The following is a 24,746-nucleotide window of genomic DNA, read 5'->3' as shown; positions in this document are numbered from 1 at the left end:
TCAACCGCAAGTGAACACGTAATGAGCGAACAGAACATGGCGGCTTCTCAAGTAGGTGACTCATCCTGGTGCGTCGGAAACTCCTCTTCACTCGACTCCGAAAACTCAGTGATTGGTAGTGGAGCTTGGCGTTGATTGACAGCCTTCTTCTCCTTCCGAGGCTTGAATATCGCATACACGTCATCCACAGTGAGTCTGCTTCCAGGAGAAGTTTCGAAAAGAAGGTAGTCGATGATGTGCTTGAGATTTGGCTCCAGACGACCAAGTGTGCTATCTGTCGCTGGATTCATCCAAGACTCGTATGCAGGCTTGTAAAGAGGCACTTTTATGTTAAGTCTCTCTTGGACGAAGTGATTAAAAGCACTGAGCGTGAGAGTATAGCCGTTCTTCGCAGAATCAATCACAAGGTCGTGTAAACCAGCGAGATCCTCGACTTTCTTGGACGAAATCGAGTTCTCCTTGTAGGCAAGCTTGCCATGAAGTTTGGTAGCGTTACCGAGCAGATCCTCTTGCAGCTTGAATTTAAAGCTCTCCAATAACCATCTGTCAACGTTGTTGTCACTGCCGAGAACATCTCTGAGCTTACGAGTATCCCTCTTGACACCGTAGTACTCGAGCTTTGGCTCATCAAGCGGGGCAGGTGCGTTTTTGAAGTCGGTAGTGAGTCTCGGATCCCAGCACAGCCAGAAAGTGTCACCGTCATAGTCACCACCCTGGAGCTTGTGTGCTTGGGGAACACATCCTTTGGAAGGGAAAACAACGACATCCAGCAAGTGGCTAAGCTCTTCTTTGTACACAGCTTTGACCTTCTGGATGTCGGAGCATCGAAGCGAAGGATGTCGGAGCATCGAAGCGAAGGATGTCTCGCGACCAATACCTTTCCCTTTAGATATGACCAGACCTCCCCAGACACTTCATCACGAAATATCTCTGAGAAGGCCATGTGAATTTCTCCTGGCTTCAGACATCCTTTCGGATCAGCAACACTAAGAGCCATAGCAGACTTGCCAAGGTGAATCTTGAGCTTCGAGCGTACTGTTGATAGCCAGAGTTTGATGACTTGCTGAATGCACATTGCGAGATATTAGTTGGTCAAAGGATTGACGCCAGACTCGAGAAGTAAAATTGACTTCTCTACCTAGTCGGAGGGGAAGTTACCCGCTTCTCTGATGCCAAGCTTGCGATTCATCTCTTCCATACCACTGAACTCGGCGTGCAGCCAGCGTCGCAAGCTGACCGGATCCTTCAACGAGTCGAGGAACGCTGAGAAGTCCATTTCCAGCTGAGTCTCAATGGCGTGTTGCAAGGTGTCGCGAGAGACATGTCGGTTCTGCAAGATAGGGATAAATCCCAGATTCAACGTCGATGGCTTGGGCGAGCTTGTATACTTGACCAGTTCGAACGATTACCGATTAGGCTTGCAGCTGTTTGTGAGATCTTCATCTCGCGGTACGACCTTGCGTTGACTCTCAGTCATTTGTATCCACCTCTTTCTATGCTTTGGTTCAGTCGTATCATATGGTGCGCTGATCATCCATACACCCTTGCAGCCATTGATGCGACCCTGGAAAGCGACCGGCCGTACACTTTTGATACCATGTTCTTCGCAAAGCTCTTTTGCTGCGCCCACTGAGATCAAGGAACAGCCATCGTTCATGACAGCTTGCTCATCGGAAGTGGCACAGCGATATTCGAACTTCATACGCCGATCGTTGTACTCATTGCTTTCTGGACTGCCGTCTGCTAGGGTATCTGTGACATACTTGACCTCTCTGTAGCCGAAGTTGACAGTGGGGATAGTTTGCGAAAGGAATAGATCAAGTCTCGCGTATGCCTTACAGAAGCCTTGATGCCCATTGATATTGAGCGGGATCGCCCATTTCACCATCTCATCAACGCTGACCTTCCGCAGACGTGGTCCGTCGACAGCGAATAGTACAAGACGCTGACTCGGCACATTGTCTTTGCTGTGCTTCTTCTTGACATCTTGGACATGGAAGGCACGCCTCGTGCGACCAAGAAATTCTTTCTCATTACATAGCCACTCCAAGTAGCGTACTTTGAGAAGATCTTCTTGACCGCTTAGATGACTTGCTTTGAATCTGTGGACTTGCGGAATTTCGATATACAGAAATCGACTTGTTCCGAAGTGTCTTTCCAATATGCAAGCTCTTTCGCACTTTAGCGGCTGTAAAGACAGAGTCAAAAGCTTGTCAGCGAACAAGCTAGGGTTAAAATTGAGGTTGGCTTTGAGCTTGACATTGGCTGATTGCATGGGATCAATCAGTGCGTCCCAAACTGAGGGCGAAGTTCTCTGGAATTGAGTCCCAGCCGGTAGCTGTTGATAGATGTCATCAACGTTCGCATGGTACTGTAATGGTTGCCAGATTGTATCAGCAACTCGGTAGCTCTCCCAGAGATGGTGAAAGGATGAGTGATTGACATCGACAGCCACGGGAGTGCCAAAGAGACCGTCCGTCGGCAGGGATCGGACCAATCTGTTCTCGAGTACTTTGGACGACGTCTTACTACCAAAGCTCGCCTCGGAAGATCTTGAAGCTGCCACATGCTCCTGCTGCAGTCGAACACCAGCCGCCGTTGTGCAGGTCTCTGCTGCTGGCAGCGGCCGCTGTAGACGCAATCGACCAGCAAACGAGTCCCCATGATTAGTAAGAGCTTCAGAATCTGTCTGGACATTGGAAGGCTGCATGAAGCTCTTCAAGATGCTTTGTGCCTGTTCGGCTTGCGTAAGATCAAGGTCGCCATGATCAGCACTCGAAGAGTCCAAGTCATCGGAGGAGCGGTCGAAAGAAGTGGCCACTGTTGTAGCAAAACTTTGGTTTTCATGGCCGAGCGATATTGAACAAGCGTTGGTCTGCCCTGACGATGCGAAGCTGGTATTTTGATAGCTAGCTTTGCATGAGGAATGGTCGGTGACTTGTCGCTGCTGTCGCGGCTGCTTTGAGAGGCGCACGTACGGCGGAGAATCGGAAGAATCTGAATCGGAAAGTCGTTTCGTGCCTCTATTGACAGGCTCGGAGTCAAGGAGGAAAGACTGGTTGACTGGTAGTAGTTGTGTCTTGGAATTCTGATCTTCGGTCTCGGTCGGTTTGACACGGCTCAACTTGGAACCTTTCTTGATCTTGGGAATGAGCTTTGTCTGCGTCAAGGAAAGTTTGGGAGCAGGTTTCTTGAAGTCGGATTGCGGTTGCTGCACAGGCTCGTCCAGTCGCAGTTTCCCGACTTGTGGTTTGTTCTTCTCAATATAAGCCGCATCTCTGATTCGGGTGTAAAAAGATTCCAGGTGATCACCACTAATACGATTTTTGGCTCTGTCTTTGCGAAAGCTATTAATCACGTCGTACATCGCAACTTTATTCATAAAGAAAAGGAAATTGATACGATCAACGCATCGTTCGGGATAGCCATCGGGTTGCTTGCTGGGTGAGAAAGTACCGACTCGAGGCCTTAGAGGTAGTCCAAATTCTTGTGCAATTGAATCGACGATGATATTGATTTGCCTGCTAGCTTGACCTCGGGGAGTGGTTGGTGCAGGAGAGCCGCCGTTGGACCTGCTCAAGCCGGCAGGGTCCGAGGCAGCCATTGCTCCGAATTAATGCTGGAAGACGATAGAGATGCTCAAAGCATGACCGCAGATCCGATTCCAGCAACAGCAATATCAGAAAGAATGTGGTGACGCTATTACCCAATTGATGAATGAGATAGCTTGAGAAGGGGGGTGCCTGAGGAACGAGTGGGACGGAACCGTGGTTTCATTGCGCGGACCGTGCCGCAATTAAGCGCTGAGATGTTCTGACCAATCAAATTCGACCAAATCATAACTTCACTGTCAGTACAACCCTGTACTTTCGATTTATACATCGATACCATCGTTTTGGTTGAGAGAAGAAGGGAGATCACTAGAGCGTTAGCTTCCTCGATCGACACTTTATCTCCCTCACTGTAGTATACCGGAAAAATCACCAAAGAGAGGCAAAATAATGGTGAGAAACGTGAATATGTCAATGGAGAGCATTCTCGGAATAATTTCTGATCTTGGCATGTAAATCGGGCTCGACTCCATTAGACTGCAGTTCAAACTTCATTGTGAAGTGGTACAAGACCACCGTCAGCCACTGCAACTCAACCTTGACAGGACTGCAGTGCGGAGTTGACCTCCGGAAGTAAGCACAGCCTTGACCTGGTTCTACCCGCAGAACCTCGTCCATGAAGTGCACTTCGATCTTAGCACAGCCTTGATCGTAGATCGACTTCTTGAGCACTGCATGGACAGGTGCCAGTCCCTTAGAATTGATTGTGCATTGTGACAACTACCAACCAGAGCGTCGACAGGCAACGAAAGAGCCTTGAACCCATCCTCCTGTCATCCATGGATGCTAGTTTGTATTTGCTCCAGCCAAGGCAGTCTGGTCACTGAATGAGTTCCTCCCTTTTGACAGCGTCCGTTCCGGGGTGCTACGGAAAAGGAAGCAGACGGAGCAACATGATGAAATGTGAGTCACATGTGAGTTCGAGGAAACGGAAGATGGATTTTGTTGGTCAAAAGGGTGAGCGTGCTTTTATTGGGCTCGTGGATATCATAAGAAAGCGCGTAATTGAAGAAAGACAACCCGAATATGCAACCAGCTTGCCTAGTGTCAGAGATGCCGCTTAAACCTTCATCTCGGTCATGCCATGTTTCCAAAAACATGCATAAGGTGTGGCTTAGGACAAGTCAGCAAAGGTTAGATGGGGGATAGGTGTATTGTAACTTACTGCCATCCTCGCGGTAGTTGAGGAGGACAACCATGCCGTCGGGGTCCATGGACTCGCCGGTGAAGAACTCCCAGTCCTTGAAGGAACCGACAACCTTCTTGGCAAAGGTCTGGGCACCAGTCTCGAACTCCTTGATCTCCTCATCGGAAGCGTTTCTCTCCTTCATGGACTCCTTGACCTTCTTCATGTACTGCTTGAGGTGGCCGAGGTAGGACTTCTTGTCGAAGGAGGTCTCGTTGAGGCGGAAAGAGTGGACAACGTCAATGACGGAAGTGGTGTTGTCGTCAGCACCCTCGTCACCACCCTCCTCAGCAGAGGGGTTGGCACCGATGTCTGTAGAAGTGCTTGTTAGTCCTTGAGGCCAAGTCGGGAAAGTTGTTGAGGATTCGAGTCGGACGTACCGATGTTGTCACCACCAACGGTGATACGGGCGCAGTCGGCCTCGTAGATGACGTTGTCGGTGACCTTGAGGTCGTAAGAGTCCGAGATCATCTCGTCTCCGGTGATAACATCCTACAAGGTCGAGTCAGCGATTGGTCCAGAGACGCAGGGAGGGGTTGAGCCGTCGAAGAAAGGGCGATCCGAGCGGTACAATAGCCGCAAGCTCGAGCCGCAACATCTCGACAGGCTCGGGAAGTCGTACCTTGTAGATAAGCATATTGGCGGTGTTTTGTGGTTTGGGAGGTTGGTGAGGGAAAGGGAGAAGGAGCTGAACGAGGAAAAAGATTGCTCTCTACCGTCGGGGGTGGGGAGCTTTTGTTCCTTCCTAATTCTGCGGAGAGAAAATTGGCGTCTGGCCTGCACGCTTTCGCCCAATCAGGAAAGCGCCGAGCTTGGACCCCCACAGCGCCCGTGTCGACCGAATTTGCTGCCAAGACTTGCGAATCCGCGCTCCTGCAAAATCTTCGACTCCCTCTGGTGGAAACCGCTCCCTCTCCTGTCGTTTCTTCTTCCATCACTCCAGCCGCCAATCCGTGAGGTAAGTCGTCGCGCAGCAGACATGCTGCATCACTATAGCCTTCGAGTGCCCTTCAGGTAGCCCAGGTTGGCGCATCGCTTCTCTCTTTCACTGGAGGGAGCGACACCGTCAGTCTGACATGGACGAGCTGAAGAACCCTTCTGGTCGCACATCCGCTTGCGCATCCCGAAGGGCACTCTTTGCGCTCATGGCTTCTGAGGGCTAACATGTATATTCTTCGCATCAGCAGATACCTCCTACCGCCACAACTCGCCGTTTGAGAATCTCGCCCGACAACCGCAAAAATGGTCAAGACTTCCGTCCTCAACGATGCGCTCAACGCCATGAACAACGCCGAGAAGAGCGGCAAGCGCCAGGTCCTGATCCGTCCTTCTTCCAAGGTCATCGTCAAGTTCCTCTCTGTCATGCAGAAGCACGGTAAGTCACATCAACAACACATTGAGTTACAAGTCCGAAGCAAGAAAGAGGAGGACTGCATTGGGTAGATAGCGCGCGCACACAACAACACAACACCCTGGTTGATAACTAGGTGAACGGTCTCAATCAACCCACGGCCTTTGCCCTTTAAGTATCAGGGAGATTACTGTTGAGGAACTTACACGGCTTCGGACTGCTCAATGATGTTTTGCTGTTTATTTTCTCGCAACATACTGATGTTATTACTCCAGGCTACATTGGCGAGTTCGAGGAGGTCGACGACCATCGCAACGGCAAGATTGTTGTCCAGCTTAACGGCCGTCTCAACAAGACCGGTGTCATCTCTCCCCGCTACAACGTCCAGCTCCGCGACATGGAGAAGTGGGTTGTCAAGCTCCTTCCCTCGCGTCAATTCGGTTACATTGTCCTGACCACCTCTGCCGGTATCATGGACCACGAGGAGGCCCGCCGCAAGCACGTTGCCGGCAAGATCATCGGTTTCTTCTACTAGACGCTGTCTGGACAAGGAGTTGCCATGGACTGTGCACGTCTTGAAAAACAAACCACCAAAAGTTTTGGGCATTCGTCTCGTTCTAGATACCACTTTGAGCATTTTCAATGAAGAGCTACGACGCTTGTCTATCATTCTCGTCCTTTCATCTTTGACCTTTCTTGTTTCCTGTGACCCACGTCTTGTTTTCAACTGAACCAAACATCTTGCGTGCATGTGAACAGCTTGAACAATACTATCAAGCTGGAGTAGAAGCTTGCGTCTTCCATGCGTCCTGATATGCAGGTTGCCATTGGTGCCCAGAGCGATTCATGCATCATCTCTCAGCCTGACCGCAAAGACTCTCCCTTTGTCCAAACTCGTTTGCTGAACTCGTCTTCCATCATCTTCTCGCACTTTGATCCTCCTGTCATATAATCTCCACTCTGCAACCTACAAGCCTCGCTGATCGATCTTCCTCCCATCACCTACTTTTTTGACTTTCGCACGGCCGTTTGATTCTTGCCAAACGCCGCTGACGCAGCCGCCAAAACTTCCACTCAGCACTTTGCAACACCCTCGTGGACAACAACATCGACTTTTGACGAAACCTTGTATCCCCACTCCAACAACTCATCATGGTTCTTGAGACTATCTACGTGACCAGACATGGTGTGAGTATCTATTTCTATCATCTCGTTTCCAGCTTGTGCGGCCAGGATGCGTCATAGCAGTTGGCACCGCAATTTCTTCTCTTGTCTTGACTTCACAAAAGTATTGAGCGCGAGCGATGAGAGCTATAATCACCACTTTAGCAAAGAGAGCTCTCCGTTCGTACTACCCTTGAGGCTCTTGCCTGTCTTGGCTTTCTCATGCCCCACCCCACTTTCGTCTCGATTGTCGCATTTCTACTCCAAACATACTGACCAAAACAGTTCCGCTCTAACTGGGTCGTCGACCCTGTCACTGGAACTTACACAAGCAATCTTCCTACACCTACCGGAATCGCATCGGATCCCGCACTGGCTGCCCATGGCGTGGATCAATCAAAGGAACTGGCTGAGCACATCTCCAAGCTGGATCCTCCTGTCGACGTCATCTACAGCTCTCCCTTCTATCGCTGTTTGCAAACCTTAGCACCGACCGTCAGCAAGCTCAACAGTGACCGTTCCGAGGATAAGAAGCTGCAAGTCCATGTCGAAAATGGAGTCGGCGAGTTCTACGGCCTTGCCCGCTTCGACCATCCTTCACCTGCTACTCTGGATGTTCTCCACAAGCACTTCCCCGGAGGTCTTGCTGAGGCCTACGTCCCCGTCATTCGTCCCAGTGTCAACGGCGAAAGCCTGACATCCCTTCACGACCGTATTGCCTACGCCCTCTATCACGTTATTCAGAAGCTTGACCAGGACCCTGCTGGACCCAAGACTCTACTCATCTGCACACATGCGGCCAGCATGATCTGTATTGGTCGTGCTTTGACTGGACGCATGCCTGAAGACCCCAGCGAAGAGGACTTCAAGTGCTTCACCTGCTCGCTATCAAAGTTTACCCGCCGCAACATACCAGAGGCACCTACAGAGAAGCAACACATCTGGACACTGGATGAGCCCGAAAAGATTCCCTTTGTCGACTGGAGAGGCAAGGGTATCAAGGGCGGTTGGGAGTGCGAAGTCAACGGTGACTGTTCCTTCCTGGAGAAGGGCGAAGAGCGTGGCTGGTATGTTATCTTTCTTCCTTTTTTCTTTCCTCCCCTTTCTCTCACACAAATGTCCTTCTACTTTTTTCCCAACATCAATACTTGCAAGGTTTGAAAGAAGATACCATCCTGAACTAGGAACTGGTGGTTGGAGCCTGGTCTTGAGCACTTGGCACCTGTGGTCACCGTCACGACTTACGGCGCTGGGGGTGTCAACATCGTCTGAGCTATAAGCCCACACTTCGTTTGTTTTTGGCATGCATCGAGCAATAAGCCCACCCATGCTTCCATCCACGCGTATCACACTTTGCATCTTACGACGATCCGAACAACAAAAACACCGGCGAAACACAACAAAAAGACACAAGCTTACGAATTTCTTTCTTCCGTCGCAACAGGGCATTTTCCACCGACGAGTCATTCCTACGAGACCCGAACGCATACAACGACAAGATCAACGAAGGCGCAAAGGAGGGAGAGGGTATTTTGAAGCCAGGTTTCCGGCTATGAAAAATAATCAGGACAAGGTAAAGGTGCAAAGTACAAGTTCGCCTCCGCTTCAGACATGACTTTGAGGTTTAGTCTCTGATTGCGATGAACTTGCATACCGTCCTGCTTTCTTTTCCGCAGACGGCTGGGCTGGGTCAATGATTATGTTTTCAATTTCTAATAGAGTTTCTTCCCCTTTCTATTCTCATTCTCATCATATCACGAAAGAGCTTTCCTGTCCTTTGTTGCCCTTGACTACTTAACATGTTTAGCAAGCAGCCATTCAACCAACATTGCGCTCTCAAGGTCGGAGCACTTGTCTTCCACACTCTTGGCTATTATCGAACGGTTCAAGAGTCTGCTCCCTCTCACTCGCCATGCTTCTGGTACTATATCTTTTCAGCCTCTAGCATATCATCAGCGGCGACACCAACCTTCTCGCTCTTGGCATGATGCGCACGCCCATGCCTGAAGATTAGCAACATCATCGCATCCTCTTGTTTTCAACAACTCTGCTTAGCATCTTCTAATCAGTGTAAGGCCGAGAGCATTTACTACGGCCGCTCCGTCCACAAACATCTTGCACATCTGCTGTGTCTCTCCAGCATTTGTGGCATGACCATAGCCATTGCTACTCACAGCCTATGGTTTGCATTTCTGTCAACGCCAGATGCATCTATTCACCATCGTCCGTCTCACGCTAATAGACTGGTATCTCCAAGGATATAATCCAAGGAGAATGGCTCTGCGTCTCCCCCCAACTCGCCGCTTCAAGAGCAATCATCTTTGGTCACCATTTATCCACGGTGTCAGTGTTCACGTTATGGCCCTTTCACATTGGTTCCAAAGTCAGCTTGGCATATCCCCGAAAAGTCTTCTGCACCCTGCTTCAACCTTGGACATGTTCGCCTACCGAGATTTTGCTCGACAATCCCTACCGTCGGAAACCACTTGGTCGTGCATCCTCATGTCTCCATCGATGGACCCCATTGTCTACGCTTCATCTTGCGAAGGGCGTCAGCCTTGCTCCCGGACTTCTGAGCATCAATCTTGACCACCATCTTCTGCTGCAGCCGTTCAAGAAACCGTGATCCGTATGTTACACTCCCATCTCCAACGTGTAAATGTATTACTTACCCATCACCAGGAAGCAGATGAGGTGAAAAGTCCGCCAAAGATGGGTCCGATACTTCCATCGGGGTCAGTGATATACAGACGTAAGCCGCGGTATACTCATACGAAGCCAGTCGAGCCAGTGGCTCCCCAGATAGCATATGCCTTCACACGGGTGTGAGGTTCCGGGAAGAGGATTGATATTGATGCTTGTGCACACGGTACAGTCAAGCTTGCACCGAGTCCTAATGGTCCATCAACTCTGTTCCACATTCTCAGGGAGAAGACGAACCTTGGAAAGCCCTTGCGACAACCAAGCCGATACAATCGGAAACCAGAGCACACGCAAGGGTAGAGACATTGAAGATGGTCAGGCCGACAAGAATGATGTGGTATAGGCTGAATAGATCCCCGGCACGTCCACCAACCATCAGAAAGCTACCGTACTGTAGGCGTCATCAGTACCCGAAGAAACATCTCGATCTTGGTTTGGCCGTACAGTGAGTGAGTCTGCGGTCAGGATCCATTGCAAAGATCCTTCATCGAAGTCCAGATCCTCTCGAATGGATGGTAGTGCGATGTTGACCATGCCGAGGTTAGCAATATCGATGGAGAAAATGCAACATCTGCAAGTAATGGTTAGCGTAGACACAAAAGTACGATCAGACGACCTCACATGATAAATAATTTGGCCCATCTGAGGACGCTGCTTAGCCTACTGCCTAGCATGTTGGGCAGAGAATGTCTTGACCAGGTCGTGGGTAATAACCACGCCATGCTATATAGTACACCTATTTTGCGTCGCAAGCGTGCTTCTGCCTGGCCCCAATTTTCTCGGTAACGAACCATGCTGTCGGTTGTTAGGTCCGTGCACACTGTTCCTGTCCTCGAGTATACTAGCCGTGAATAGTATAACAGCCAACCGCTACGCCGCGTCGATCTCTGCTTTCTGAAACAACATTCTTCTGAGCGGTATTAATTGAATGTTTGGTCATAAAGATGGATTAACACATTGCTATGTCCGTATGATTGAGCGAACAGATTAGAATCCGAACATATCTTTACCTTCCTCATATCCCTGCAAGCTTTTAGCAATAGAAGAGTCACACAGATTAAATGCAGACTCACCCAATCTCTCAAAGCGGGCATAGCAGCCTTCTGAATCATTGCAGGCGGCCCACACAAAAACACAACATTCTTCTTCCCACTTTCCTTCTCTGGCGCATATCCATATTTCTTGATCTTTTCCTCGTCCACATGTCCACTTTCTCCCTTCCAGCCGTCAGAAGGATGACTAAGAATATGTTGTATCTCAAACCTATCCTTGTGATCCTTAGCAAACTCATCAAGGTCCTCGTGCAACAAGATTGATTTCTCGTCTTTATTGGCATCGATGACTCTGATTTTCGTCTTGTCTTCATCAGTGGCAAGAATTCTGGCAATTAGTTGATACCCAGGCGTTATACCTGAACCTCCGAGAATGAGGGTGATGTTGCCGAATTCTTGCTCTTCGTTGAAAATTTTGAATTTGCCGTTGCCGAGGTATTCAATGTCGCCTGTGGGACCGCGGATCTCGACTTCTTCACCGGGCTCCATGCAGTCGAGGATGTTGGATAAAGCACCACCGGGTTGATCGTCGGTGGGAAAGTACGTTTTGACCACGAGCTCAAAGGTGCCGTCTTCCGTGTCTGCGCCAATTATGGGAGCGGTAGGGGTGTATGAGCGAACAAGCATCTTGTCTTGCATGTGGAAGCCGATCTGAAGGTGCTGACAAGTCCCGATACCGAGCTTCTTAGACTTGTCGCCGAGACCAAAGGTATAGCTACGTGTGTCTTCTGAGATCTCCTTTCTCTTGAGGAGCGTTACAGGATACCATCTGTTCGTGGAGTCAGTGGTGAAGACACTACAAGCATCGACGAGCGGAGCTTACTGTTGCATAGAAAGAACAAAGTTGGATTTCTCGTTTGAAGCTTCCGCCTTTGCCTTTGCGGCTTCTTCTGCTTCCTTCTTCATGTGTGCTTTTGCTTTGTCTGTGACTGTTCCAAGGATACATTCTAAGTCGCTTGTTAGCATCTGGCGTGAATACATTCTCTCCTCTAACTTACCAGCAAGCTTCTTGTAAGCATAACCATCATGAATCGACTCGAAGCTCTCAGATGTCTCTTGACTGAGTTTTCCAGCATGATTCGTAATGGTTGCTTTGCCGCCAGGATGCCACTCAAGAACTGATGTCGCATCGTACACATTGCCATCAACCACAATCCAGCAGTCATCTTCTGAGTTGTGTTTTTCGATCTCCTCTCTAGTGAATTGCTTCTGCGGTGTATCGGAGCTCTGCTTTGCACTGGCGATCTTCTCGTCGGCGCTGGGCTCTACCCATCCACCGGTCGCTGTGCCTGGCTCGACCGGATGGCGGAAGAGGACTTCGAGAGCACCATCTTTGCCTTCGGCGATCTCAGGCTTGACTTCGTACCAACCATTATTCATCATGCCCATTACATTCCAAGATCCGACCTGCAGAATATTGTCAGCGACTGATCGAGAAAGATGGAACGTAAAGACTCTACCTCAGGCTGAGTATTTTTGAAGACATTGAAGCAGCGCACGATGACGCTCGGGGATCTAAGCAGATGAGCAAGTTCAACATCAATGTACCAGTGAATCCACGTCCAGTATTTATGACCGTGTCTGACAGGTGCTTCAGGGAATTGTCTAATACAGTATAGCCACGTTGCACCATTGTCAAGACTGACTTCTACTCGCTGTACCTCATGACCACCGCCGTCATATGCATAGCCTGCGATGCGATAGGTGTGACCTTTTTTGACATCGGAGAGCTCGATGCGTTCGCCGTGGCCTGGCTTCGCGATGACCGAGTTTAGGTTCTGCTCATTACATGCTGTGTCAGGATGACGGAAGAGGGTCTCGGCGAACTCTCCATCTTTCTCAGTGACGAATGCAGGCTATTCGTGATTAATCAGTTGGACACTCCATCAATCAGGGCGAAAGCGCGTGTCTTACCAGTACTCTGTTATCCCAAATGTGATAGTGGCTGTCATTCTCCTTTTCGCTGAACCAGATCTTGCTCAACCACTTCACCTGTCTACCACCAACATATCCAGGGATAATGCAACGCAAAGGATATCCGTGATCTGGGGGCAATTTGACATCATTCATCTCGTAAGCCAGCAGAACGTCGTTGACAGGATCCATAGCATATTCGTAGGGTATGCAAGTCTCATAAGTACCCTCGGAAGGCTCATCGGCACCTGCGAAGTTGACCCATCTTCTTTTCCCAGAGCCATTAGTAGGATAATCAACACCAGCAGCTTTCAGGACGTCAGAAAGCAGAGCGCCTTTCCAAAACGCATTACTGATGGCTCCAGCACCCCAGTTGAATCCTTTCGAGCGTTTGACCATGTTGAGCTCTTTGCGTCTGTTACCGTCGCAAGCAAGAGCAACTGCTATGTTGACACTGTCGAATTTGGTTGCGATATCGTCCATGGTGAATGTGCATTTGCCGTTCTCGATATCCAGCTTGTGTGTCTCCCAAAGCAGATGTGGCACAGGTCCATGATTTCTCACGTAATGCAGACGGTTTGGAGTAATCAGTCCAGTCTCGAACAAATCAGCCAGTGGGTATTCGCAGTTGAGAGGATGTTTCCCAGTCAGACGAATCATGTTTGCGTTTCTCGGTATCCAGTTGTCGGGACTGGCACGATCAGCATCGTCGATGACATCTGAAGGCTTGTAGTCTGCCCATGGAGATCTCATCTTGCCGTCACTCTGCTTGATAGATTCCACGATTCTCTTCTCCTCTTGCAAACTCCTAAGAAGGGCAATCTCTTGAACACTGTACTTTTCGCGGAGCTTTTCGTACTCAGACTTGTGTTCAGCCTCTTTCTGCTTGTCGGTATCTTTCTGCTGAGAGTCGTCTTGTGTCTTATCGTCACTTGCCTTATTATCTTTTTGGTTGCTATCCTCTTTGGGCTGATCTTGGCCGCCACTTGACGCATAAGCATCGTTGTGTCTTTGACGGTGGTTTTGACTGTATTTCCATTCGTGCTCTTGTTCTTGTCTCTCTTCTTGCTCTTTCTTCTCTTTCTCCTCTGCCTCTTTTTCTTCTTTCTGCTTCTGACGATTTAAATTGGCAGGCCATGGTTGCTTGTTTTTGATGAATTCTTCGGATTCATTGAGGCGGTATCGCCAACCATTTGGATGTGCTTGTGGCTTCTCGAGGTAGGAATCCTATTGTAATTGTATCAGCATTAGCATATCCCTCCAGAGATTGGACCCACAAACTTCTTGCTTCTGCTTTGCTTCGCGAAAATTGATCAGCTTGTGGGATTTGATCTCCTGTTGAAGCTCGGCTGATTCCTCCGCGGCTTCCTTCAAAAAAGAGTCCTGACTGTCCTCGCTATCTGAATCATCTCCACTGTGCACGAGTCCTGGTACGCGGTCATGGCGATTTCTGAAGCCGATGTGATGTTTCGCTGTGCTCCAGTCTGGCTCATTCTCAATCTCCTCCTTGGTGGAACCAGGATGGCCCTTGACATATGTACGATACGGGATAGGAGGCATTGTAAAGTTTCGCAAGCGACGAACTGGAAAGCAAGCACAGAGGCACAGAGCTCGACTTTTGTAGAAACGGCGAGCTCTTCCTCGGAATCGGCAATGACAGTTTTGACACGGAATGCAAGAACTCAATCCCACCTTGATCAAGTTCTTGTAGGTCGATGTAGAGCCGCGGAGGAGCGGGGTATCCAAGCTGACGTCAATCACAGCCAGATTTGGTAGTTGACCGTTTGATGGAGAACCTTTCAAGGGTATAAGCATTCTTGGCGTGAACTCAATAGAGCCTCTGCTTTCCGGTTTCGCTCTGAGCGCAACTGAAGCTAGAGTACAGTATTTCAAATATTGCAGAACATCTATCCATGGTGAGAGAGGTGGTGTCTAGAGCGAACAACTCAAGTCGTGAAAGTCATTATATTTGGACCAAAGTCCATTCACTTACTGACTCAAAGTCAACAAGTACTCCTCACTCAGAAAACGCAAGTTTGGCCTGAGCTTAACCCTCGCAGATACGGCCTTTCCTTCCATCAGAGCACATATTTGAACAAAGGAGAGCTGTCTCCCATGTCAAACAACTCTTCATCTGTATACTTCGTCTTCGCCTCCTCTGCAATCTTAGCCTTTTTCTTATTAGCAACAACATAGCTCCACTCAAGCAACAGAGCCACAATCAACCCTGTAGCGCCGAATGCCAAACTCAATCCAAATCCTGTGTAATACTTCGGCTTCTCCCTTTCCAAATACATGAAACTGCCGACGATGCCACCGATGTTACCAACACCGTTGTTGAGAGCAATACCGATAGCACGTCGAGAGGAAGGAGCAAGATTATTAGCGTTCCAGGAGGCGGCGGCTGCTTGGATGGGGTAGATGCCGATGACGGCTAGGACGACAGCGAAGTAGGCGACACCTTTCTTCTCCGCGAGAGCACCGTTGAGAGATATGATTACTGAGTAAGCGACTACGACGATGGCCATTGGTATGACGACAAACGGCATGCGACGGTAGAAGCGATCCGACACCTTTGCAAAACAGACAGCTGAGATGGCGGCAGCAACGTATGGCGGTGCAGAGAGAAGCTGTGCAACAGTGGTAGTGAAGCCCATTGATTTCGTGATGGTCGGTAGAGTGAATTTGATACCTGGAAAAAGTCGTCAGCATCAAATCTGCCCACGAACGCTCACAGAACCTGCTTACCATAGGATAGGGCAGACTGGCAGAAAAGGAAGTATGCCTGTGTGTAGATACGGGGGTTCTTGAGTACCATCTTCAGGTCCCTCGCCTTGATGCTGGTCTCTGCCTGGAAGGCGCCGCCTTGTTTGATAAACATAGAAAGTTCAAGATATTGAATCTCGTTCGGACGAAGCCAGCGAGACGAGAGTTCAGGCGTGTCGATGAGAAGGAAGAAGCATCCTACACCGACAAAGACTGTGACGATGCCCTCAAGAATAAATATCCAGCGCCATCCTTCATATCCTGCGTGATGTTAGCGAAATGTAGAATTCTGCTTTCCCGGACTGATATCTACCCCCTACGCCATCCATTTGAGCGATGCCGGCAGCGAGAAGACCAGAAAAAGCGCCAGATAGCGCACTCATACAGTAGAAGTATGAGATACGTGTGGCGAGATTCTTTGGCATATACCAGTAACTGCAGAGGTAGATGGCGGCAGGAAAGAAGCCAGCCCTGTGTGAAAGGATTAGCTAGGCTCCCCTGTACGTGTATCAAGACATGTATCTCTTACTCAAAGATGCCCAACAAGATTCTGACAATCATAAGTCCAGCGAAGTTCTTGACTAGACCAGTGCATGCCATGATAGTGCCCCAGGATGTGACGAGGATACCCAGATAAGTAGAGGGACGCTTGAACTTCTTGAGCAAGATGTTGCTTGGGACTTCGCAAAGGACGTATGGTATGAAGACTGAAAGCACTATCAGGGGCTGAACCATGGAGTGTCAGAAGCTCGTATAAGGTGCCACTCACAGATCGACAGCACAATGTTGTACTGAACATCAGTCATGCCCAGATCCTCAATCATACCCTCAATCTTCGCGTTACCAATGTTTGCACGGTCAATATGAGCCATCAGGTAGAGTACAGAGAGCATTGGTACAAGACGAAGGTCGACCTGGCACATGGCTCAGTAATCACAATCGACATCATGGAATATCTTGAACGACTCACCTTGCGGAACGTCTTCTTACGCTGCTCTTCCGAGTAGTTTGTGAAGAACTCGGCATCTTCGGGGTCAAGGCCTAGCACTCGGAAGGACTCAATCTCAGTGATAATCGGAGCGTCTTCGATGTGCATCGCCTCATCGTCCAGCTTCTTCTCCAGAGAGTGTCTCGCAGCCATAATGGGTAAAGAAGTACAGGTGCTTCCGCTCAACTGATGTGAGGTTTCGAGCAATGAAGCATACGAAAACCATCGAGATCGTGGTCCAATATATGTCGGAAAATCACCCCGGATAAGCGAATGCTTGATTGGGAGATTTTGCGGAGGTGCGGGGTCAGAGACATGGGGTGAGCCCTGCCCCACCGCATATCAGCACTAACTCACAGCGAATGCGCGGGGTTGGCCAAGATTGTGGTCTTGATAGATATGGTCATCTGCTCGAGTACGTGCCGGCAAAGGCACGGAGAAATGACGGATAAGTGGCAATGACGATCGATACCCGTTCCTCGTCGGACGACCCAAACTTACGGCCAGTTGAGATGAGCTGTATTGTTCTGTGCTTTTCGGTTGAACTAGTTCAATACGTGACTACCTGTAATCAAAGGCCATTCTTCATCCAATATGATTGTGGAAGAAGTCAACAAGATCAAAGAAGCTACGCTTATAACTCCTTTCAAACTTTCCGCTCGTACGATTGACGGTCTGCAATCCATACTGATTCTCAAACGACCCAAACTCATTGTTATCGATGAAACTCCAAGCCAGCGCTCCAATGACCTTGACGCCATCAAGATATATAGCTTTGAGAGTCTCTGTCAAGAAAGCTTGAAAGTAGAGTGTTCTCTCCAGATCATAGCGTTGCTCGGGGAGGGTCTTCTCCGCATCTTTGAAAGGGTTGAAGCCGAATTCGGTGATCATGATGCCACCAATAGGATGGAAAGTCTTCCAGACGTAGCCAAGTTGTTGGCGAACGTATTGAGGAGCAATGTAGGCGTAATCGTTTGACTTTTGACCGAACTGCCAGCCATTCTCCTGAATGCCATTTTGTGTAACATTGACACAGTAAGGGAAAAGACTGTGGCTGCTGTTGTGGATGCAACTTTCCAGACCGTTAGAAGGTGCAGAAACGAGCTGCGACACATAGGGATCAAAGGCCCAAAAGTCAATGGATCCGTTAATTGCCTTTAGCTGATCGGAAGTCAAAGCCGTGAGGTTTACGGCTGTGTTGAGAACGCTTGAGGGATATTGCTTGCCAAGGAACAGCGGATTGCCCCAGACACCGAGAATGAATTCTTGATATCTCAATGCCGCAGCGACATCCTCGCTGTTAGTAAGATCGCGCGGCACTGCCAGGTTGTTGGCAAACTTGACAGTGATTTTACCCGTGCCCTTCAGAGTTTGCTTGTACCATTTATAGATAGCCGAGTGAATTAGAAGGATGTTCGTGTTGGCTTCATAAGTGTCGTACTGCAGATTGATACCAGTATTAATTTCGTTGAAGGTGACCCAGATGGGCACTCTGTCAGCGTATCTCGTCATGACCTGCTTAGCATAGTACATGTAGTCGTCCATTGATGATGTGGCATTATCGTAGTCCACTGATGGCGGCGTGTCTGCATGAACAAGGGTAACGATTGGTTTGATACCATATTTCAGGCAGGAATTGATGACGTCGTCATAATGATCCAAGCCTTGTTGATTGACCGGAGTATTCGCATTGCCAAACGGTACAATACGACTCCAAGAGATTGAGAAAGAGTAATAGGGCACGCCCATCGCAGCTAGACGTGCAATGTCCTGCTTGTACAGATAGTAATTCATGTCTGCGACGACAGAGTCATTGGTGTGACTCAATGCAGGAATTTTCAGGTTCCCAAATATATCCAGACCACCAGGACCACGACCTTCTTGTTGCAAGGCACCCTCAATCTGCCACGCACTGCCGGCGACACCCCAGATGAAGTCGTTGCCAAACTTCATGGAAGCAGCGCTCGTCTCAAACGGAAGAGCAGGAGGGAAGACAAGTTCGGCGGATGCAACAGGAGTCGGCAACATGGTGGTGGTGAAGGGCACAGTGTCGGAGTAGGCGTAGTTTGCCCACAGAGCGGCATATGCACTCTGGCCATACTTTCCATCAGAAGTCGCCGAAGGATTCAACGAGTATGTCGTGTAGACAATTCCAGAGGGCAGCAAGCTCTTGGCTTTTGAATACGGAGGAGCGAAAGCGCTCTTGTACTGGACAGGCGAGCGGACCGGTGTAGCATATCTGTTGCTGGTGACTTGAGTGTAGCTGAAAGGTCCTGCATTTGCGCCAGTGGTTGTCGGCACGATCTCGTAATCGATCAGTACTCTAGCAACGGGGCTTTTGTTGGAAATTGCACGTACCGATGTCTTCGACTCGTGATTGGGAAGTGCTGCGATTGGATCAGTCAAGACTGAGACTACCGCAGCCCACTTGGTGAATGTCGTCAGATGCATTGCTCTCTCAATTAGGATTGCCAGATGTTCTTGGGCGCGGATGTGGTAGCGGAGCAGCTTATTATACACAACTCAGATCTTCGCTCGGCAAATCGACCTTCTCAACTGGCTTCTGGTACTTCCCGTATCCCGTATCCCATATCGACCGTAGAGTCTTTTGTGGAGAAGAAGCGGGGAGCGATGACAAGCACAATGCGCACTCTTTACCATGCCCTAAGGGCCGTGTGCCGAACCCTAACAGAGAGCGGCAATTTTATTTGGTGGGGATGCCCTCGGCCTTGGGGTATACTGTACAGTCTTTTGTGGTGAAGAAGCGGGGAGCAATGACAAGCACAATGCGCGCTCTTTACCATGCCCTAAGGGCCGTGTGCCGAACCCTAAAAGAGAGCGGCAAATTTATCTGGTGGGGACGCACTCGGCCTTGGGGTATAGGCCCGACTGTGCAACCCGGACCTGACCTACCTCTTTCTTATATCGTGAGGAACACTCGTCCTCCAGGGTTGGTCCTAACCCGAGAAAGCATGGAACTTCTTCCAAGGGCAAGCGACGCTCGATCGTGAGCGCGCAAGACACGTATCGGCGTGGGAGATGCTGTCATCGACAGTCGTCACGCTGAAGCGCGTTGGGTGTTTTGCAGTCAGATGCGGTCGGATCTTGCTTGCTGGGGACTAGAGGCTCCTAAGAGTGGTACATAGCGCTCCTTCTCAGCGATGTCTTGCATCAGGCTCAGCTTATCCATTGTTCGTCTGGAAAGGTCGTGCTGAGAAAGTGGAAAGGTGCGAAGAATGACGTTTGGTCGCGTCGGCCGAAAATGAATGCCAAGGCGTACTTTGCTTCTTTCCGCCCAGCCCGCTCCGCTGCTGACATTTCGTCGACATCATCAGCTCAACAATATCATCATGTTCAAGCGGCCTTGCATGAACATCTTCTCTTGGCCAAGGGCTTAGGACGCACGCGGGTAGATCTGTCGCTACGTCAAGTCATCAAGATTGCGCAATCAGCAGCTGTCTGATCAAGACCGACTTGGCCGCCGAAGAAACAGAGTCAAGCTTCGCCAACTGCCTCGCCAATGCTGGCGGTGCTAAACACTGCTGCCTTCCATACCTGTCCGCAACGTCGGACAATGGAGACGGCCCTTTTCCCAGACCGGTCTATCAATCATGCTTTCTCGACACCTCAACGTTGCTTCCTCCAGCCTTCTTGACTTCGTCCTATCGCTCATCTTCATTAATGCGCTCCTTGGCAATAACCATGTGCACCTTGACATGCTCTGCACTACCCGTTTCTTATCTCTTGACTTCTTGTCCTCAACTCTTTAGACGTTTGGCGCTTGCACATCGCGATTCTCGGACCGGCGTCATCACGGTGCGTTGGAAAGTACATTGACGAGATTGAGACATGTGAGTCCGATAAATATAAGAGGTAGGTCGAGGCATGTTGCACGACAGCTCAGTAACCTCCATCCGCCCTCTCTCGTCATCATGTTCTCGCTTCTTTTGGCTTGCGCCGCCATTCCCCTTGCTCTTGCAGCACCGGCTAAGACTCCCAACATCACCTTGGCCAACGACTCATTCGACTATGTCATTGTCGGAGGTGGCTTGACTGGCTTGACCGTCGCCAGTCGTCTGTCAGAGAACCCTTCAATCAAGGTTCTTGTGATCGAAGGTGGACAGGACAACCACAATGATCCTCGCGTGTACGATGTCCGCACCTATGGTCAAGCATTCGAGTCTGATCTCGACTATAACATGACATCGACTCCCATCTCGTGGAGAAACGGTACCAAGCTTCCTATGGCTGCTGGCAAGACGCTTGGTGGCTCTGGAAGCATCAATGGTGCTAGTTGGACCAAAGGACCCAAGACTCAGTATGACCTTCTTCCCGTCCTCATCGGGGATGAGTCATGGGGCTGGGACGGCTTGAACCAGTACATGCTCGGTGCCGAACACTTCTATGCACCTTCCAAAGAGCTCAAGTCGAAGGGAGCCGATTACGACGGACATAAACATGGCTTCAGTGGTCCCGTCCAGGTATCTTTCGCCCAAGGCATGTTCGGGAGTATTCAGCAACCAGCTCTCAATGCTTCTCAGCAGTTATGGGGTCTCGATATTATCGATGATGCGGCCTCTGGTATTGTCAACGGAGCAACGACCATTCCTAATATGGTGCAGCCTGATGTTAGCCAGAACAGATCTTCACCATACACCGCGTACATACTCGGCGAGCCGAAACAACGCGACAATCTCGTCATCTTGACTGGCCACCGCGTTGTCGAGATCAGCTGGAGAAACACTTGTGCCGAAGAAGATCCCGACTGTGTGCTCACCGCTGATGGTGTATACTACCAAACCTCGCGCAACAGCGAAAGACTCTTCGTCAAGGCGATCCGCGAAGTCCTACTTGCGGCCGGTGCAATGCAAAGCCCCCAACTTCTCGAACTATCTGGTGTTGGCGATCCCGCCATCTTGAAGAAGGCCAGGGTACCAGTGAAGAAGACCCTCATGGGCGTTGGCAAGAACCTACAAGAGCAGACCAAGAATACAATCACCTACACACCAAAGTCCGACGACCTCGAGGGTTCTGGCCCGTCCTCGGCGATTGCCTTCCCGAACGTGCATCAACTTGTGGGCAACTCTTCCTCCGATGTCTACGCCGAAACAGTCGCAGGTCTCGCCTCGTACGCAGCTGAACTCGAAGCAAAAGGCCTTGTTGCCAATGGCACTGCCACACACGAAATCTTGAGATACCAAGTCGCGAACTTGTTCAATCAGAGCGAAGCAGCAGCTGAAATCTTCTTCACTCTTGCCACAGCTACAGATACTAGTGCTGCAACAGTAGGCGCCGATCTCTGGAACCTGATTGTGCTCGCAAGAGGTACTATTCACATTTCGAGCAACAACTCTTTCGATTTACCTACAGTTGAACCATCATATTTTGGTCATCCTTTAGATTTGCAGTTGCAGACTCTGGCGACTAAGCAAGCGCATGAAGTTTACAGCACTGCTCCTTTGGTTGATATGGTTACGGAGTGTGTTCTTCCGGCTTCTATTCCTGCCGACTATGCAGGATGGGAGACGTTCGTCAAGAATACTTTTACTTCTGTTTGGCATCCTATTGCGACGTTGAGTATGATGAAAGAAGAGATGGGCGGTGTGGTCGACAACAAGCTGAAGGTGTATGGGATTAGCAATGTCAGGGTTGTGGATGCGAGTGTTTTGCCTGTGCAGTTGTCTGCGCATTTGAGTTCGAGTCTGTACGGGATCGCGGAGAAGGCTGCTGTTATGATCAGAGAAGACCAGAAGTAGATGAATGATGTTGACGACGCTTTGATGATGAATGATGGTACACATGGTTGATGTTATAGACTAGAGTAGATCAATAGAGCAGAAATGCATGGTGTACACACCTTACAGAATCGCGACACCGTTAGGAGGACTGGCGACGCCTCCGGGTACGTGGATGGGCATGCTGCTGAAGAAGAAGGAGTACTTGTTCTTCTCCTTGCACTCTTTGGCCAATCTGTGCAGGTCAAAGATCTCTCCGATCGGCAGACCCCAGCCGGCTAGCAGCCACTCATGCAAGAGGTAGTCGGTGTTTTGACAAGGCCAGGCCTCGAAGCTGGGCTGATCGCCCGCCACAGCAGCAAATCCCTTCTCCCACATCCAACGCACCGTAGCCTCTGAAGATTCGACACCGATGGCAGGAGGAGGATACGTCTCCGAGAGCGTCGTGCGTGCTTTCTCGTCCAAAGCCTCATAAGCATTCGTCCATCCCGTACGAATGAACAAGATATCTCCCTCCCTAAACTCCACACTCTGACTCTTTGCAATCTGCTCCAACACATCAACAGTGATGGGAGTAGTCTGAAAACAAGCCTCTACACTCCAATCCCCCTTCTCCTCTGCCCAGCTCTTGTAGTCCAACAACACACCTCTTCCCACAACACCGCCGTTCTCCACCCACACGTGAATGCCGTTCTTCTGTGAACCCAAAACGTCCTCATTCGTGCAGCCATTATAATATCTCTTTTCCTTTTGATAGCCATAATGTCTGAACCCATCCCACTGACTCGAACTCTGCGTGTTGAAAGTCACCGTATCGTCATTGACACTTCTGGGTGCTTTGTTATTGATACTGTGACCGAAAGCTACTCTGTTGAAACACGGCGGTGACATTTTATCCAGCGGCCAGTCGACAGAGATGCGAATGCCATGTTCAATCTCCTTTGCAGCGGTAAGGGTGTTGGTGGGTGTGAGTAGGTTCAAGGCGCCGAGTTGGTCGGAAGTGCCGTAGAGACCCCATGCGTTCCCATGAGGGCCATTCTTGTCCAGGGGAAGGGAGGAGAAGGGTGGGCGTGCTTGTGACATATCTTGGGTGGTGGTGGGCTGACGCGTTTGACTGTCCGAGGAGCTGCGGCTGGGCGTGCCTTTTTGTTGATGGTGACGTGGGCGGGGAAGCTGCATTTCCGCTTTGCTTTGCCCGCTTTTCCGAGTGACGGCTTGTTTTTCCGGTGGTGCAAAGTCGACGTCGTAAGGGGGGGCACCCTGGTTGAGAGTTCATCATGGTATACAGCGACGACGGTACCCTTTTGGCAGACAAGTATTACATGGATGATCGACCAGAAACTTGATCATGGTTTTGAGTTTAATTAGATATTATTCAGCCCAAGTCTGGAGCAACTAGACGATGGTACGAGTGTTTTGCAATGTGTAGTGTTCATTTGGAAAGTCTACCTGGACACTTTCTAAAACAACAAGAGAATCGGTTCATTATGTTAAGGAAATCATCTAAAGAAAGGAACCATCCCACTTTGGTATTCGACCTCCTCACATTGTCTGTTGCTCCTCGTATGAAATGTGTGATCTTTCATTAAAGTAGGTATCCATGGCTGGATGAACATTCGATCCTCCAACAGCCGCATGCACAGCACTCCGGTAAGCCACGACATTCTAGACCAACACCCATCATACCCAAGTTCCCACAACATCTCGATCACAGTGGTTAAGATCTCGGGTCTGACCAACTACACCCGACTCATCGTTGAGATAGACTACCAGCTCCACGGCGCAGGGACTCTGGAGGCTTGCAAGCCACAAAAGCCAAATTCGCAATCGTTGGGGGTCCGATATTACTCGGGCGCAAAACACGACGCGGCTCTGTAAACATTCTTTGCGCCTTTCTCGAATTAAGAGTGTGAAGGGGGCTTGACCAAGTTTACTTTGACAACGCTCGAGGTTTTTCTGTCTGCAGTATCGGTATTGCGACGGACGAGTCTGGACGTGTCTGTCGCTTCATAGCGCTCAATTCGATTGCTCCGTCTCACTTGGGATGCTACAACATGAGCGTCATCCCCAACCCAACTCTCACCACACAACATGGCAGCAAGCCACCTCCATCAGTCCTCATCGACTTGTGAGACGGTCCCCTGACCGGAAAGCCTTTCCAGGGACTGCCGGAAATACGTCATGCCAGATCGTCACGATAAGGTTGAGAGCCCCGATGTCCCACAACGATCCGGGAACGGGTCTCGCTCTGTTCCGACCACCAAAATCGCATCCTT

At 49.8% G+C, this 24,746-nt stretch overlaps 10 protein-coding genes across 10 annotated transcripts; 3 read left to right on the top strand and 7 right to left on the bottom strand.

Annotated features, from left to right (window-relative positions):
- Positions 1–47: 47 nt before the first annotated feature.
- On the bottom strand, positions 48–3,732 carry AUEXF2481DRAFT_92979 (uncharacterized protein; the record flags this gene model as incomplete). Its single annotated transcript, XM_013483484.1, has 4 exons — positions 1,410–3,732; positions 1,159–1,379; positions 1,037–1,138; positions 48–883 (listed from the first exon to the last, which is right to left on the bottom strand). The coding sequence occupies exons 1-4, from the start codon at positions 3,602–3,604 to the stop codon at positions 48–50; spliced, it is 3,354 nt and encodes a 1,117-aa protein (XP_013338938.1). The 5' UTR covers positions 3,605–3,732.
- A 939-nt stretch (positions 3,733–4,671) lies between these two features.
- AUEXF2481DRAFT_33976 (uncharacterized protein) lies at positions 4,672–5,434 on the bottom strand (the record flags this gene model as incomplete). Its single annotated transcript, XM_013483456.1, has 4 exons — positions 4,672–4,724; positions 4,777–5,109; positions 5,178–5,289; positions 5,420–5,434. The coding sequence occupies 4 exons, from the start codon at positions 5,432–5,434 to the stop codon at positions 4,672–4,674; spliced, it is 513 nt and encodes a 170-aa protein (XP_013338910.1).
- Positions 5,435–5,715: 281 nt separating this feature from the next.
- Positions 5,716–6,724, top strand: AUEXF2481DRAFT_113656 (uncharacterized protein). Its single transcript, XM_013483483.1, has 2 exons — positions 5,716–6,172; positions 6,424–6,724. The coding sequence occupies exons 1-2, from the start codon at positions 6,040–6,042 to the stop codon at positions 6,681–6,683; spliced, it is 393 nt and encodes a 130-aa protein (XP_013338937.1). The 5' UTR covers positions 5,716–6,039; the 3' UTR covers positions 6,684–6,724.
- A 576-nt stretch (positions 6,725–7,300) lies between these two features.
- On the top strand, positions 7,301–8,473 carry AUEXF2481DRAFT_71385 (uncharacterized protein; the record flags this gene model as incomplete). The annotated part of the gene is made up of 2 exons (XM_013483470.1): positions 7,301–7,336; positions 7,598–8,473. The coding sequence occupies 2 exons, from the start codon at positions 7,301–7,303 to the stop codon at positions 8,471–8,473; spliced, it is 912 nt and encodes a 303-aa protein (XP_013338924.1).
- A 1,607-nt stretch (positions 8,474–10,080) lies between these two features.
- On the bottom strand, positions 10,081–10,689 carry AUEXF2481DRAFT_9438 (uncharacterized protein; the record flags this gene model as incomplete). Its single annotated transcript, XM_013483444.1, has 4 exons — positions 10,081–10,205; positions 10,253–10,406; positions 10,460–10,586; positions 10,637–10,689. The coding sequence occupies 4 exons, from the start codon at positions 10,687–10,689 to the stop codon at positions 10,081–10,083; spliced, it is 459 nt and encodes a 152-aa protein (XP_013338898.1).
- A 313-nt stretch (positions 10,690–11,002) lies between these two features.
- On the bottom strand, positions 11,003–14,541 carry AUEXF2481DRAFT_33973 (uncharacterized protein; the record flags this gene model as incomplete). Its single annotated transcript, XM_013483455.1, has 7 exons — positions 11,003–11,038; positions 11,089–11,836; positions 11,891–12,014; positions 12,066–12,474; positions 12,528–12,923; positions 12,982–14,208; positions 14,263–14,541. The coding sequence occupies 7 exons, from the start codon at positions 14,539–14,541 to the stop codon at positions 11,003–11,005; spliced, it is 3,219 nt and encodes a 1,072-aa protein (XP_013338909.1).
- A 455-nt stretch (positions 14,542–14,996) lies between these two features.
- On the bottom strand, positions 14,997–16,918 carry AUEXF2481DRAFT_75043 (uncharacterized protein). Its single transcript, XM_013483474.1, has 6 exons — positions 16,718–16,918; positions 16,517–16,661; positions 16,277–16,454; positions 16,061–16,218; positions 15,730–16,008; positions 14,997–15,673 (listed from the first exon to the last, which is right to left on the bottom strand). Exons 1-6 carry the CDS (start codon positions 16,886–16,888, stop codon positions 15,060–15,062), a joined length of 1,545 nt encoding a protein of 514 aa, XP_013338928.1. The 5' UTR covers positions 16,889–16,918; the 3' UTR covers positions 14,997–15,059.
- Positions 16,919–17,320: 402 nt separating this feature from the next.
- AUEXF2481DRAFT_9435 (glycoside hydrolase family 1 protein) lies at positions 17,321–19,186 on the bottom strand (the record flags this gene model as incomplete). Its single annotated transcript, XM_013483443.1, has 2 exons — positions 17,321–19,039; positions 19,094–19,186. The coding sequence occupies 2 exons, from the start codon at positions 19,184–19,186 to the stop codon at positions 17,321–17,323; spliced, it is 1,812 nt and encodes a 603-aa protein (XP_013338897.1).
- Positions 19,187–20,667: 1,481 nt separating this feature from the next.
- On the top strand, positions 20,668–22,491 carry AUEXF2481DRAFT_9434 (GMC oxidoreductase; the record flags this gene model as incomplete). Its single annotated transcript, XM_013483442.1, has 1 exon — positions 20,668–22,491. The coding sequence occupies one exon, from the start codon at positions 20,668–20,670 to the stop codon at positions 22,489–22,491; it is 1,824 nt and encodes a 607-aa protein (XP_013338896.1).
- A 102-nt stretch (positions 22,492–22,593) lies between these two features.
- Positions 22,594–23,553, bottom strand: AUEXF2481DRAFT_71396 (uncharacterized protein; the record flags this gene model as incomplete). The annotated part of the gene is made up of 1 exon (XM_013483471.1): positions 22,594–23,553. The coding sequence occupies one exon, from the start codon at positions 23,551–23,553 to the stop codon at positions 22,594–22,596; it is 960 nt and encodes a 319-aa protein (XP_013338925.1).
- Positions 23,554–24,746: the final 1,193 nt, after the last annotated feature.

This window comes from Aureobasidium subglaciale (genome assembly GCF_000721755.1).
Source record: "Aureobasidium subglaciale EXF-2481 unplaced genomic scaffold scaffold_42, whole genome shotgun sequence".
Classification (NCBI taxonomy): domain Eukaryota; kingdom Fungi; phylum Ascomycota; class Dothideomycetes; order Dothideales; family Saccotheciaceae; genus Aureobasidium; species Aureobasidium subglaciale.
Note: the sequence above shows the minus strand (reverse complement) of the source record. Positions and strands in the feature narration are given on the sequence as shown.